This window comes from Aphelocoma coerulescens, chromosome 2 (assembly GCF_041296385.1).
Source record: "Aphelocoma coerulescens isolate FSJ_1873_10779 chromosome 2, UR_Acoe_1.0, whole genome shotgun sequence".
In the NCBI taxonomy this organism is placed as follows: domain Eukaryota; kingdom Metazoa; phylum Chordata; class Aves; order Passeriformes; family Corvidae; genus Aphelocoma; species Aphelocoma coerulescens.
This window is the reverse complement of record NC_091015.1, coordinates 159,934,205-159,949,220: the sequence shown is the minus strand read 5'-3', so window position 1 is coordinate 159,949,220 and position 15,016 is coordinate 159,934,205. Positions and strand designations below refer to the sequence as shown.

At 38.7% G+C, this 15,016-nt stretch overlaps 1 protein-coding gene across 1 annotated transcript in view; it reads left to right on the top strand.

Moving 5' to 3' along the window:
• KCNQ3 (potassium voltage-gated channel subfamily Q member 3) overlaps positions 1 to 15,016 on the top strand; it is a 199,047-nt gene that overhangs the window by 173,579 nt on the left and 10,452 nt on the right. Inside the window, exons 10-12 of the mRNA XM_069005499.1 lie at positions 10,972 to 11,159; positions 12,208 to 12,310; positions 14,642 to 14,773. Of these exons, the coding sequence (XP_068861600.1) occupies positions 10,972 to 11,159; positions 12,208 to 12,310; positions 14,642 to 14,773 (423 nt within the window). The remainder of the gene's footprint in view (positions 1 to 10,971; positions 11,160 to 12,207; positions 12,311 to 14,641; positions 14,774 to 15,016) is intronic.

Genomic DNA, 15,016 nt, shown 5'->3' with positions numbered 1-15,016 from the left:
ATATATGTGTTTTAATACAGCTGTTGGAGGATTCAAGCTAAATAGTTCCTTGTGGATTCATGAGCTGTTAACTAAAACATGCTACTAACACCACAGGTAATCAGTAAAAATTATTAACAAATCCATTTCCTGACTGCTTCCTGACAACACAGCTAACATGCTAACTGTACAAAGGCAGTGTTGCTTGCTGATTGTCTGTAAACAGCTTTATTGTTTGTTATGACTAATCGTGGTCTAGATTTCTCCTGATCCATGCTGTAGAGCCAGGGTTTATCATCCAGGCTGTTCTGGGGCGAATTCAAGATTCTGGTTGCTGTTGTTGCTCCACAGTCATGCACAGAGCAATGTTGTCGGTGTCAGTTTGACATGTTCAAAGATTTCTTGACAATAAAGACAAAGATGGGTGTCTAAAATGGAACAGCAGGATAGTCAGTCTCTCTGGTGGTACTGTAAAAGCTACATTAGGTTTGAAGCCCTGGTCCCTCCCCTGCTGAAAAAAATGGGAATACTCCCTATCACACAAGGGAATTTCCAAGTAAAGAGAAAGAAGGAATCATCAATCCTAGTACTGGTCAGTCACTGAAGACTACAACAGAGCAGCCACTGTCAGTCAACCTGCAAGGTCTCAAATAGAAATTATATATTTATAACTCTCTTTAGCTAAGTGGAAGAGTCAAATGCACATACAATAACTGTAAGTCAAAACTTAATATTAAACTGCTATAAGGGGGTGACCCACAATGAATTCAATAGCAATTAAAGGATAAATAGATCCACAAACTCATGCTGAAGCTACTTTCATTTGCATCCCCATTTACAGCACAGAGAAAAGGAACAAGAATTGTAGCAATATTTGAAAACAGTAAGCCAGAAGTCAGGTCTCAGTTCCAGTCCTTGGCCTGAAGAAAAATTATATTCCTTGTTTTGTCTTTTAAATATTTCATGCAACACATGACAACTTCAATAAAGGAAGGGGAACAAAAAAATAAAGATTAATACTTGCTCTTCTCCTATGAATTTTTTTGGGTTCAAGCCTCATTTAGCAGAAAAGAAGAACCTATCTCACGTTTTCTAACAATACAGGCAAGTGCTCTAGTGGCAAAATATTGGGAAAGGATGTCTTCCTCCTCTTGCCAACAAAGTCATGAACTCACCTGCCCCTCCTCAAAGACTGACTGGGTGGGTGGTACCCAGTTTCTGAACCCCCACGGAGCATAAGTACTTTACAACCATGGAACTGCCCAGGCTAAGCAGTCATGAGCAAGTTCAGTTGCATTAATGCAGATGCCTGGAGATTTTAGCCCTCTCCAGCATTGGTAACAGCTGAATTTTGGTCTTTAATATGTAGGGGAGAGCTTAAGAGATGAAATCCTTTTGAGTATGTAATTCCATACCTTGAGTCAAAATGTTCTGGCTGAGATGCAGCAGCATTAATTAATTATTAATTAATAATATGCAGCAGCATTAACTAATTAAAATTAGGTAAGAGAATGACTGCTGCAGTTTACTGCTGGCCACAGCCCTGCTAGCTCCTGCACCTGTAGCAGTTTGTGGAGTAGCTTCTGAGTTACTGTAGCTTTCAGGACTATAGAAATTATTTTATATTGACACACTGAATTAAAAATGGAAAAGTATGACTCACAGCTCAAAATCTTTTAAAATATAATCCCAAGGCCCCTCATTCTAGCTGGATATGTCTTAGTTTTATTTTGTTATATATGTAATAACCCTCAGCAAAATCATTAGTACACCTGCATGGGAGCCTTCTTGCTAGCAGGAATGTGTTTATGGAATGAAGCATTCAATTAAAGGGATTGGAAACCCTCCAGGTAAACAGACATATAATGGTACTTGTGGGAACATCCATTGACTTCAGTAGAAATGGGATTGAGCCATAAAATCTGGTTGTTTTGACAGTACCACCTCCCATCTCTCATAAAACTCTTATTTACAAACCAGAAAATTAAAAAAAAAAAAAAAAAAAAAGGAAAAAAATCTTCTTCCTCCTACAGTGATTTAGCATAGAAATTATTTCTCATACTCCACTGAAGTTTGTGCTTTGACTGTATTGAAATAAATGAGCAATAAGGGAACATGGTTCTAATGGGAGAGCAGCCCGTAAGTGGCCTCAGTCTCCAGGTTCTTCCATCAGTTAAGTACTTAATGAGAAAGCTGCTGTAGTAATCAATGGCACTGTCTGATCTGTGGTTGACAAAGGAGAGAGAAGAATTGGTCCAAAGCTTTCACAGAAGCTTTTAATAAACTAAAAATGAGGCCTGGCTGTGTCAAAATTTGAGGATGGGAAGTGGCAGGGTTTCTATGGCATAGTGTAAAAGCTCTTTAGGATCTCCACAATTCTAGAGTTGAACTGTGTGACAGATCCTTCTAGGATCTCTCTTAGATCAGGAGAGAAGCAGGAGCTGTCATCATGATGAAGTCACAGACAGATATAGGTCCTTGTTCTTAGACCATTTGGGAAGAACACAGGGGTCAAAAATGAGTGGAAAAGTCCATTTCAGAAGCTGGATCCAAAGGCAAGGCTTCAGGGCAGGACTTCTCATAGTGAAAAATCAAGTAAAGTCTGGCAGCAGCCCAAGGCTTTATTGAAGCTCCCTTTAAACTAAAACTGTGAAGATATGAGATATGGTGAAGAGGACATTGCACTGCCCTGGAACTCAAGTCTGTCCTGTAAACAGTGAAGGGAAGTGGTAGTTATGATGCTGCTCTTTAAGAACAGCATCTTCCCTATGGGCCCTGTATAGTCCCCCAAACCAGGAGAAACTGGGGCTGTGCTCTCTGTGCCTCGCTGATGGTGAGTTTACTGACTTCATGCCAGAGGTGCCACTGGCTTTTTCTTCCTTAATCTATGCCTAAACCTCACAGCCCTTTGAAATCTCAGATAGCAATTGCTTTTCTCCCTGTATTGCAAAGCCTTTTCATCAATTAATCTCTCAAGAAGGGAGATTTATGAGAAAGAGTTACTAATGCTCAATTTTGCTGGAGTGCAGCGAGTCTTTTAGCCAACATTTGGGAGCCTGACCTACATTTAGGATGGGCATTTACTTGCTGGACATTTTGTTTATTCTGGACCAAATTTTTATGCTGTGTTTGGGGAATGAATATTGGGGCCTGATTTTTCAATGCTGCTGTTAGCAGCTGTTCCACTGATTTTGACTAGTGTTGAAACTTGTATGTACAGGCACTTAAGTGAAAAATTTTGAACTTTCTCCTAGAGTCTTGTTCCCAATCCTCATTGTCCAACTGCAGAACTAGACATCAGGAGAGCATGTATATTCCTAGACCTATTATTATGTGATTGCAGAAAAGTCATTTATCCCTGTTTCCTTAACTCTACAAGATAAATAATATTTCTGTGCCTTTTTAAAGTTGGCTTGATTTTTTTAAGTGGCATAATCAGTACCTGTCCTTCCTATTATGTGAGTATGAAACAATTCATGAAATGTGGTTCATTTTTGTATTGCCAGTGCTAACAACAAAATGAAAATAAAACCTTACTTTGCAAGGCATAAAACTTCACTGCCAGCATTTCATCCTAATGCATCTGCCCAAAACAGAAAGGAGAAAAAAGCCACTCTGATCTGCACACTACATTAACTACAAATGAAAGGCTGTTCCCATTCTTTTTCATAGAGCTTTTCATGGATAATCATTAACGTCTCATCTTAATAACTGTTCTTCACTTTACAGTAATGTCATGTTTAGTAGGGAGTCATTCTTTGGATCAAGCCTCACCAGAAAACTTAGGTATATCCATTCAAGTAACAGTTGAGCCTTATTCTTTTCATATTTCTTGCATGCCATTCTCTGCCTGCACTTTCTGTTTTTACTACAGTAGTTCACCTAACCACCATCAAAAGTAAGGGACAATAAGACTTAAAAGTTATTAAGCATAAAAAGAAAGTTGCATGACCTTGGAAATAGTTAATTGTTCTGCTGTTCAAAAAACATGGGATGTTATCCTGACTCTCCCAATTATCTGCTTAGAAACAGGTGCTTTTCTCTGTTTCCATAGAATGGAAATGAAACTAGCCTAGTCTGCAAATCATTTTGAAATTTACTGTGAGAAAAATACATTACAAGAGCTAAACTCTGTTCCTTATGCAGTCCCAACCCTGCCAACACAATTCATGCAAGTTACTTTGAATTTGAGTTCAGTGGAACAACATCTTTGCATGTGTATTTGCAGGTTCTAGTTCAGCAAATGGAAAACAAGTGGATGCTTTTGACCATCTGAATAAAGTTAGTGACGTTTAAATATCTTGCTGAACTGTGACCTAAGATGTGGGGCAAGAACTTTACCTTCCTGCAAAGAGACATAATTTGTGGCATTTCAGGAATATGAAAGACACATCATTAGAAACAATATTTTGACTGAATTGCAAAGTATTTTACTCCATCCCACACCTTGCTGTCGTTCAACTTTAGCTGGTTGTTCTCATTCCAACTTCATTCCACAAATATCAACATGAAAACATCAACATGTAACTCAGCTTTTCTAGCTGGAACTCTTCAGCTTTTGAAAGCAGCAAGCAAAGCGTTCTATTTTTTTCATTTGATGATTGGCCCATGCAAAATAGTTAAGAGACTGATTTTGCAGTTCGATATGCTTTCTAGTGCTTGATACATGATATGTTCACTTCAAAGCAAAAAGTACCCACCTTCTACCTACAATGGCTGCATCCATTGGTGAAAAATATCCATCCTGTTTTCACAACAAATTGGATTTGGATTATTCTTCCCATGGATTTATGTGACATCGTTTATTTTCATCCATCTCCAACCCCTTTAGAAAGTGTGGATGAGAGAAGGGGCTAAACAAAGGCCCTTAGTGTGTGTAAAGGCTCTTTCTTTTTCTGAAGGGCAGCAAAGTTGAGCTGAAGTTTTGACTTGTACTCATGTTTATGGGCAGATAATCTGATTGGTTGGTGAGTCTGGATTTTGAGTCATACCCACCCTTAAATACCAATGAGGACATACACCACCAATTGACTTAGAAGGGATGTTTCCTCAGACATTAGAAACCTGCAAATTTAGACCTCAAGATTCAGGATGCAAAGTGAAGTCTTTAGTGTTCAGAACGCTGTAGTCAACTATTTTGAGAAAGAACATTTTTGTGAGATCCTCCCTGAAGAAAAAAATGCTACTCAATAAAAGGGAAAGCTGATTGGCTAAAGTTTAGAACTACCTTGGAAGTGGAGAATGTTCTTCGTTTTATCTTAAGAAAACTCATGGACTCTCTGAGATCAGTTGAACGTGTTCACTGCAGAATTCATGTCTGTCACAGCATTAGTTTCATGCTAATTTCTATTAGGGTGTTCAAAGGAGAGTACAGAATACTTCTGGAAACCTCATTCAGAATGTTTGATTTTCCAAAGCTAAGTTCACCCATATAAGTTCAGCTGATAAGGTACAAAAATACTGGAATAAACATGACTTCCTTCTACTTCCAGTTACTTGAGGCTAATTACATCTAGTGATTCTAAACTGTGAAAAATATGGAAAAACTTCCTGATTATCATTTGTCCATGTTAGATGAAAGTGGCAAATCTATGGCAGAGGGCTGTTTGATTCACTCTTAGAATTAATTCACTATTTTCCTCCTCATACATTTACCATTTGTTTATGAAATTCCAATACTAGGAAAAGGATAGAGAGGAGAGTATCTGGCTTGCATGATGGGATGTAAATGCATTATTTCTTTGCATGACTGTTTCTGGAAAATATTTCTAGTTCAGTGGTTCCCACTCTTTATTCTGAGCAAGGGTAAAACATGTGCTGCAGAAACCAGCTCTCTCTTGTATATCCAGCCACCAAATTAATCTCCCAGATGGTCCAAAATAATTCCCACTGCTCTCAGGGACCAAAAATGTAAGACCTGAATTTTCCTTTAGGTAGGAAGAAGCTGTCTGCACTGCTTTCACTTTCCTCCCTTTCTGGTGATCTGTATCTACCACAGAGTTAAGGAATTCTCATCCTGGGACCCATTTCAAAGATACAGGGTTTGGAACCCACGAGGGAGAGAATGCACTAGCATGCAAGACAAGCAATGGCAGTGTATCCGAGCTAGTCAGAGCAACTACCCTGCATTTTTGTCAGCATGTTTGGGATGGATTTGGATCTCCCCAGTTTCTGGAACCATGCTGGAAGTTGAGAATCATATTTTATTGAATGTAAGGAAGCCAAATGAAGTGGCACCACTGTACCAAGGGGAGGAAGAGTAGCTAACATCAGGAGGAGTCTGAAAGACTAGCAGCAGCACATGAACCTGTGGGTGGGAACCACTGTCCTAGCCCCTCTCCCGAAGGATCGTGTGATCTGCGCATGCTTCGTGCCCTGGGACTGAGCCATGCGCATGCTGCTTTAATGAAGGAGATTGCGTCATGAGAACAAATGTTTCCTCAGTGCTTTTTAAAAGATCAATGAAAACTAAAACCCCAGCAGATCCAGATTTCATCCCTTGGAAATGAGAATAAAGTCCATTTTTTTTTTTCCTGATGACAGATAGTCGTTATCTGGAAAGAAGCTTGGGTTTTGTTTTGGGTTCTTTTGTATACAACACATGGTTGTATATTCTGATGTGAAGCTGATTAATTATTTTCTGATGATTTTACTGCTCTGGCTGCCGAATATGAACACAATTGTCTATATCTCTTGCATTAACATACAGTTATGGATCTGAATGTTACTTTAAGGGTTAATCTTCAGGGTTCAGTTAATGAGGAAGGCTTCAGCTCAGGTAACTTAGACTAGAGACCTTCTTTTTAGATTACTTCTCATCTAGATCATTCTGTAGTCAATAACCAGAGCCAAGTTGCCCAAGTGTAAAGTCATCCCAAGCTGAACCACACTCTCCCCACTCACTGGTTAGGGTTGCTGGTTCCCACTGATTATAGAAATGGGTCTAAAGAGTAATCTTAGACAGGAAGTTTAACTTTTTTAACAGCTTTAGACAGATCAGATGGGTTCTAGCTCCTAAGCCTAAGATGTTCAAGCAACAGTCTTAGGAGAACAGTTTCTTCCTAAACTGACACTTATCAGCAGGGATAGCTGAGAAACTCTCTGAAAAGAGAATTTGGGAATACTTTCAGTTTGTATTATCTACCTTTAGTCCCATCCCACTGAAAAAACCACCAAAAAAACACCCACCCCACAAATGAGCATGCCAACATATGGAGTGGAAAGTACCACTGCAAATAAGTACGGTTTTGTGCTGAATGCAGAGGAATATTTCGTTCTGATTTTATCTATGAGGAGGATATCCAATCTTGTTCAGTCCTAGTCTTGCATAGCTCTATGATAGATTTCTGCATATCTTGCTTATATTTCTGTCTTCTACTTTAAAAAATTGCTAGATTAATATTTTGGGCACTTTGCATCATCCACTGACCCTTTTCCTTCTGGTCTGCTCCCTATAGATCCTTGCCTCACTGTAAGCCTCCTTTTTTTCTGGTATGCCAGGCCCTTATCACAGGAGTTTTAAGGGGCAAACGCTGGGACAACTGGATATGTATTTTGAAGAATTAAGCAAGTTTCTGGAGAGAGAGTCAGAGGCCACATGTAATGACAACTATATTCTTTTAATATTGTACTAAATGGCTTTTTAGAAACAACAGAAGTCTTTTGCCTCACCTGTTTTTCTGCTTTTTTGCCTTTCAGGTTATGTTCCTTAAAGGTACTTTTCTCTTGAGAGCTTCTCTGTAGTGTTACTAACTCAACTCTTGTGACATTTAGAATGTTGCTCAAAGCCAGTGTGTAGTATGTGACCACTTGACTCTTCCTTTCATTTGAGATTCATCTATCAATCATCTATTGTCAGTGACCTGTAAACCCCCCATCTGGAGAAAGCTGATCTCCACAACAAGCCTGTTGCACAATTTTTCCAGACCCTGAAACAAACTTTGTCTTTTTTTTATCACTGAACAGATCTCCTCATCTTAAACCTTTAGTTTCTTCCTGCTTTGATCTTATTTCACAGTCTCCTTCAGTTTGCAAAGATCACCACCAGGTTGTGCACACCTCATTGCTCTTTTTTCCTTATATTAAGGAAATGCTAATTCTCACAAGCTCACTCTCTCTAACACCTTCAGGCCATCAATTTATATTGCCTGTCTGACTCTGTTATCACTTAGCTAGATTTTTGGTGCATTTCTTTGCATTTAAATTCTTTTCAGTGTTGTGCTATGATTCTAGACTCTTTTTGACCATCCTTCTCAAAATTAATTCCTCCTTCAAACTTTGATTTTATTATTAATGAGACATAAGAATTTATTTTCCCTACTTTATCCAACCAAAAAACCCACATGTAAATCATTCTTTTGACTTTTACTTCCTCACCTTTATATTTCATGTTCTTTCAAATTTGCTCATTAGCTATCTTCTCCTGTATATACTTGTCCTATGTATGGCAGCTGAGTGCTTGAAGAATCCAAATTTCACAGAGAACTGAGATATTTGTCTTGTAAAGCAATACTGCTCTCAAATGTGGCCTCTGAAACAGAGAAGTGAAAGTCATGCAGAAAAGAGAGTGCAGGATTCTCCCAGACTTAGGAGAACACAAATCACCTGCTGGGACTCTTCTCTCACCATCAGTTCAGCACCAACAGAACCTTGGTGGGCAAAGCAGATCAAGATTTCACCCCAAAAGCAAGATCTATGGAAATAATTTTTAAAATTAGTTCTTAAGCCCAAACATGAGACTGCCCAAAACATATTTTGTCATAGACCAAGCAGCATCTCATATTTTTCTACAAACAAGGAAATAATTCCTGATTTTTGCGCAATACATTTTTCTGCACTTTGTGCATCTTCCCCCCGTGCCTTGGACTTTGCCCTAATGTAATTTCCTGAATAATTCATCCATGAATTCTTCAGGAAATTGCATTAGGGCAAAGTCCAAGTAATATAGATATCATTCATTTAGACTGTTCTTATTCTTCACTCAAATCCGCACTTTTATCTCCTGGAAATGCTGATATATCAGGACTAATTCTGTGTCTCCATACCCAAGTCCTTCTTAGTTGCCACTTCAGTACTCACACACACATGTGCACTTCATGCATGCAATGACAGGGCAAGTGTCTGGATTTTCTAGGCTGCAGAAATTACATTCACAAGTATTTTCATATCAAAAAGAAAAATCAGAGGGATTGAAAAAACTTCCTACCCAAAGGTTTAGTGCTTGCATCTTTTCTGATAGGGAAGCCTGTATTTCATTACTCCCTGGGTCAAAGATACATTAATCAGAAACAGATAGTGAAGATGAGGACCCCAGTAATTTATGGGGAGAAAAAACAACACAAAAACTTGCAACAGCTGTGATGTTCAGTGCTCAGATAACATCTGTTGCGGTGGAATACTGCAACAGACAGAGCTCTGAGATAGAAATAGGTTCTCTTTCACACTTGCAAGGTCTGCACACATCTCCATCTTTGTGCACTATGTCCCTGCACAGTGGACCCTACCCCCGTTTGCCTTGCCTGCCAGCAGGTTTAGTGGCTGCAGGTGAGCCTTCTGCACAGATACCTCACTGAAGACCTGTTAACTCTCTCCTGGTAACCATGGCTGTTCCTCCTTCAGCTCTGCTCCCACCTGTGGCTCTTAGAAACCTACTAGCTATAACAGCTTCTTCCCTCCCCACACTCAACTTGCTTGACCTGGTGTCCCACACAGAACTGCCTCTTGTTCATGTGGGCACAGTTTACCTCTCCCTAGACCTGTCTCAGCATCCAGGAATTTGTTAAAAAGCAGGCTTTTTTCCCATGGCTTAGACCTGCTTGCCTTTTTTTTTTTTTTTTTTTTTTTTTTCCCAAATGTGTAATTAACAAATATTTGAGCAGCAAAGTGAACAAGCAAATCAAATATTTATACCATCTATCACCTACAAAATGTTAAGAATATATATAAGCTGATATACTCACTAGCAAATTTCTTTTCTGTTGCTCTTTTCAGTGGTATTAGTGATTACCTTTAAGACTGTTACACTCATCAGGTTGACAGAGGGATTAGTGATGTTGGTAAAATCGCAGGTAGATGAAATTCTATCTCTGTGGTGTCACTGAAGGACAAATGTATTCAGGCAGTAAATCTCTAAGAGGACAGACAGTGAAAGGAATCATCAGAGGAATAAAATTTGTCACTTCACTACAACTCATCATGGTGGAGAGACAACAGGGTAGCCTGCCCTACCATGTCCCTAGTCAGTGCTTGGCAATGCCTTGCCAGAGTTTTGCTGGTGTTTTATTTGGTTCACAGCACACCTGACTTTATTTTTTTCATGTGAGAGAGTTGGGATTGTAATGTCTGGATAAGAGAAGGTTCTGGGGAGACTTGAAAGCACCTTCCATACCTAAAGGGAGACTGCAAGAAAACAGGAGAGGGATTTTTAACAAGGGCGTGTAGTGGCGGGATGAGGAGGAACAGCCTCAAACTGAAAGAGGGCAGGTTTAGTTTAGACTAAATTCTTCAGGATTAGACTAAATTCTTAGGATTAAATTCTTCATTGTGGGGGAGGTCAGGCACTGGAACAGGTTGCTCAGAGAAGTTGTGGGTGCTCCATCCCTGGAAGTGTTTTAAGGCCAAATTGGATGGAGCTTTGAGCAACTTGGTCTAGTGAATGACATCCCTGCCCATGGCAGTAGTGTTATTTCATGTCTTAGTAATAAAACTACTGCTTCAGTTGTGCTACGTGAGCTGAAGCACTGTGATACCTTGCACGGAGAGGATAGCACGACCCTCTGGTAACATTTTCAACATTGATACCAAAAAATGCTCATAAAAGCAGTTATCTGTGGAGCTTAATTGTTGTTTACAAAGACGTTGATTTATTATGGTAGCCCCAGCAGTGTCCTTGTATACAAAACAATTTTTTAGCCCATTATATACTTAAAGCATCATGAAAACAAGTTAATAGTGTACAAAGGAGGAAAATGATTACTTTTGCTTATTTTGTAGCCAAAAGCTGGGTCTCTTGGATCGGGTTCGTGGTACCAATACTAAAGGAAAGCTATTTACCCCTCTGAATGTAGATGCCATTGAAGAAAGTCCTTCAAAAGAGCCTAAGAATGTTGTCTTGAATAATAAGGAGCGTTTTCGCACTGCATTCCGAATGAAAGCATACGCTTTTTGGCAAAGCTCGGAAGGTAGCCCATCTGTGTTGATTTCTTTCTGTGCATCCCCTGTTCTCCCCATTTTACTTTGTTCCTTTGCATATTCTGTTGAAGGTTTGTGACTTTTTGGGACAAGCATATTTGGTACCTGGTTTTACAGGGTATGTTTGGGCAACCCCAAGAAAAAGTGTCGTGGAGTGCAGGCAACATGGTGCTAAAAACAGCAATTGATATGGGATAAAGGCAGTGCTGGATTCAGCCTATTTGACCTGGAAAAAGAGGGCACACAGGGTAGTCAATCTATATCGCCCAAAAAGCACATACCATCGTGGTTTGGTTTATTGGCAAGGATGCTATATTAAGGCAGCTCCCTCCTGGACTCCATCCAGCCCTGCAGCAGCCTCTGTCCAGGCATCTCAAATATGCCTTCACTGCTATCTCATTAAACCTTGTTTATAGAGGCAATGTCTTCTTTCCTCCCCCTCCCTCCCCAAGCTTGCTTCCCCTCAGGGATTTCCATTTGATCTCCATGCAAAATTACGGGGCATTGTTCCTCTCAGCTTCCCTGAGCACACATTTTCCTCTTCTTGCCTATAACATCTAAGTTAACATCTTTAAATAACAGTTTCCCCTTTCTTGTGCCAGCTGGCACCAGTGCTTGGTGGACATGTTACCATGGATGTAGCCTGGGTGTCCACACGGGGAATGTGATTTTCTCCTTCATGAAGGTACATGAGCTCCAGGCAGTGCCAGTGACAGGAGAACTTGGCCTGTGGCTTCTACAACCTGTTTTAGCCTTTATGTAAAGTAATTTGGGCAGAGTTCCACTGGAAAGGAAGAAAAGTTCCCAGTGTTTCAGAAATGCTGGAATCTGAGAGGAGACCCTTGAAATAATATGTCCTACAGCTGTCCCAAAATAATTAAATCCTTTTCAAGACCTGACCAGAGAAAGAAGAATCTCTAAGAGATATTCCTTTATTAAATTGCACTTACTTTATGTAGTGCTTTATTCAGCCAGACATCCCTCTAAATATTGTGTGGTGAGATGTTCACACAGCTGTTTTTTTCACCTGCTTTGCAGATGCAGGAACAGGGGAACCCATGGCAGAAGACAGAGGCGACAGTAGTGATTTCCCTATGGAAGATATGATCCCCACATTCAAGACAGCCATCCGAGCTGTCAGGTAAATGTCTTTTTGAATGCTTATGCTTCAGGATATAACATTACCATGTTGCTACATGTTGATTCACTGTTTCTGTTATTGCTTTTTTTAGATGCAATAGATTAGATAATTCTAATGTTCTCAAAAATGTGAGACAGGCCCTATTCAGTCTGTTGAAAGTATGCAGAAGGGAGAAAGTTTTTCAGCAACGTTGACCACATCATTTTGTGAGATACTCCATAGTGTATTTATTATAAAATAATATTGTGTACTGTTCTTTGTTAAAATATTATGTGAACATGGTATCTTGCTCAATATAGTGACTAATATTTATATGAAACTGGAATTGTTGCTTAACAAAAAACTCTGGGCTGACTCAATTCTTTATTCACAATTGTATGAGTGTGCAATCTACTTTTCAGTTGTCATATTTTAATAGATGCTGAGATTTCCACTTCAGCAGGTTTGTGACATGTGTCACCGCTATTTTCATGTCACAAGAGATTTTCCCTAGGTTAGAAAACTCCTAGTAAGCCTTGGTCATATGTTTAGCACATCATTCAAATAAAATTCATTCATTGATGTTCTGTTATCCCTTGATGCAGTATTTTTTACTCTCCTCCCTTGAAAAATGTCCCCATGGGAAAATACTCTGCTTTCATTACATTAATTTCATTAATCACTCTTTGTTCCAGAAGTTACTAATTTTTGCACCAGGGACTTACCACCTTCCAGGTGAAATACTACAAGTCTGGAGTGTCTCATGTTTATCTTAGAAAAACTTCAGGGAAGATGGTTATAAAGAGATAACCATATATTTATTTGCATATAGCCATGATATGTACCCTCCCAGTTCTTTTTAAATTGGGTGCAAGAGAATCACTCACTGAAACTTCCAAGCTTTCTTAAGGCTGCTGAAAGCCAAGTCAGACAGGCTTTGCTCATGCTACCCATGACTGCTTCCCTCCCATTGGAAGTTTCTTCATCCCTATGTCCTCCATAGCTTGCTTTCCCTTTCTTTCCCTGATACTGGCTTGCTTTCAAACAGAGACACATTATTATTACTTTCAAAAAACTTCTTTCCCTCATCCTGTCCAAATCTAATTGATTAATGCAATTTTCCTTTAAACTCAATCAGGAGCCAAGATTTTTTTTTTCTTGTGTATTGTACCCAGATCTTGAACATTAATTGGAAGTAATTCTTTCAGACAAAACCACTTACTGGATTTCAGGGTCATGATCAAGGAGTTTTTAAATTAGAATTGCTAACATCGTGATCCTTATTTTTTATTTAAGTCTTTTAATATATAGTTTTACTGTTATTATATACATTTTGGGTAAAATAGGCATAGATATAATTTTGAAACCTAGAAAAATGTATAGGCAACAGAGGTAAAGAATCAGCTGCCCTTAAAAAATTGTAATAGAATTATCTTTGCTAAATCAAAGTTTATACAGATTTTAAAAACATTAGAAAACCCACAAACCTTAAATAAAAAGCAAGTCAGAATCTTAAGATGACAGCAATTTCCCAGTTCAGACCAACAAATACCTGGAGATTCTAGTGAGAAGTAAACACCCAGAAACCAAGTCTAAACCAGATGAAGATTTTGTTATTTAAATATGTTTCCTCTATTTGTTTACTCTACAAGGATATATATACATTTTAAGTAATGTATAAGCAAAAAAAGATGAAAAGAAAGAATGCCAAACATTTTTCAAGTGTTCTGGGCAGCAGTGTTTCTTGTTTTAAGAATTCTGTTACTAATTTCTTGGTAATTTTATAATAATAACAACAGCAATTACATTATTATCATTACAACAACAACAATAATGTGATACGGCTGTTTTCTTCAAGGACACTTCAGGCTGTTCTAAAAATTTTTCACCTCTTCACAACCTGAACTGCTGCTAATTTCTTAACTTCCACAATTGTATCTGTTTAGCATTTCCTATCCAAAACTTTCCCCGGTGCAAAATTAAAACCAAGATGAGAATGATTCAGCATTGCATGTACTGTAAATTAGCTTTATAATAGACTGAAGCATAAAAAAGCAGCTTCAACTTCACAGCTTCAAAATCTCCTGCAACTTGTGTTGTTCAAACTCCAACTGTGATTCTGAAGCTTTAAACTACTTGTTTTAGACTATTAATTAGGAAAAGCCAACTATTATAAATTTTCAAATGTGGAATGATGTTATAGATTCTCAGTTTGTATTTTATTGCCTTGCTTGGAAATAACACACTCAATTTCCAAACACGCAGAGAATTCATCCATATTTTGATAAAACTGGAAATTTTCATCATGGAATTTATATAAGAAATTAATATTTTTTTCTGTTTATTATGCAGAATACTACAGTTTCGTCTCTATAAAAAAAAATTCAAGGAGACTTTGAGGCCTTATGATGTAAAGGATGTGATAGAGCAATACTCAGCAGGGCATCTTGATATGCTTTCCAGAATAAAATACCTACAGGCAAGGTAAGAATCTTCAAGTAAAGGGGGGAAATGTATAGCTTTCCTGGCAAAATGAAAACACACTTGGCCTATTTGTGTACAAGGCCACCCAGAAACTATGTCTTTGCATTATGTAGCTGGTCCCTTGGAAAACCTTTCCCCAAGTGAGTAGCTAGCAGGGATAACTGCAGCAAGAGACCACTGGCTCAGATGTAGAAGAAGGACATCAGAATAAAAAAGCCCTGTGAGTTTTCTTGACCTTATTTG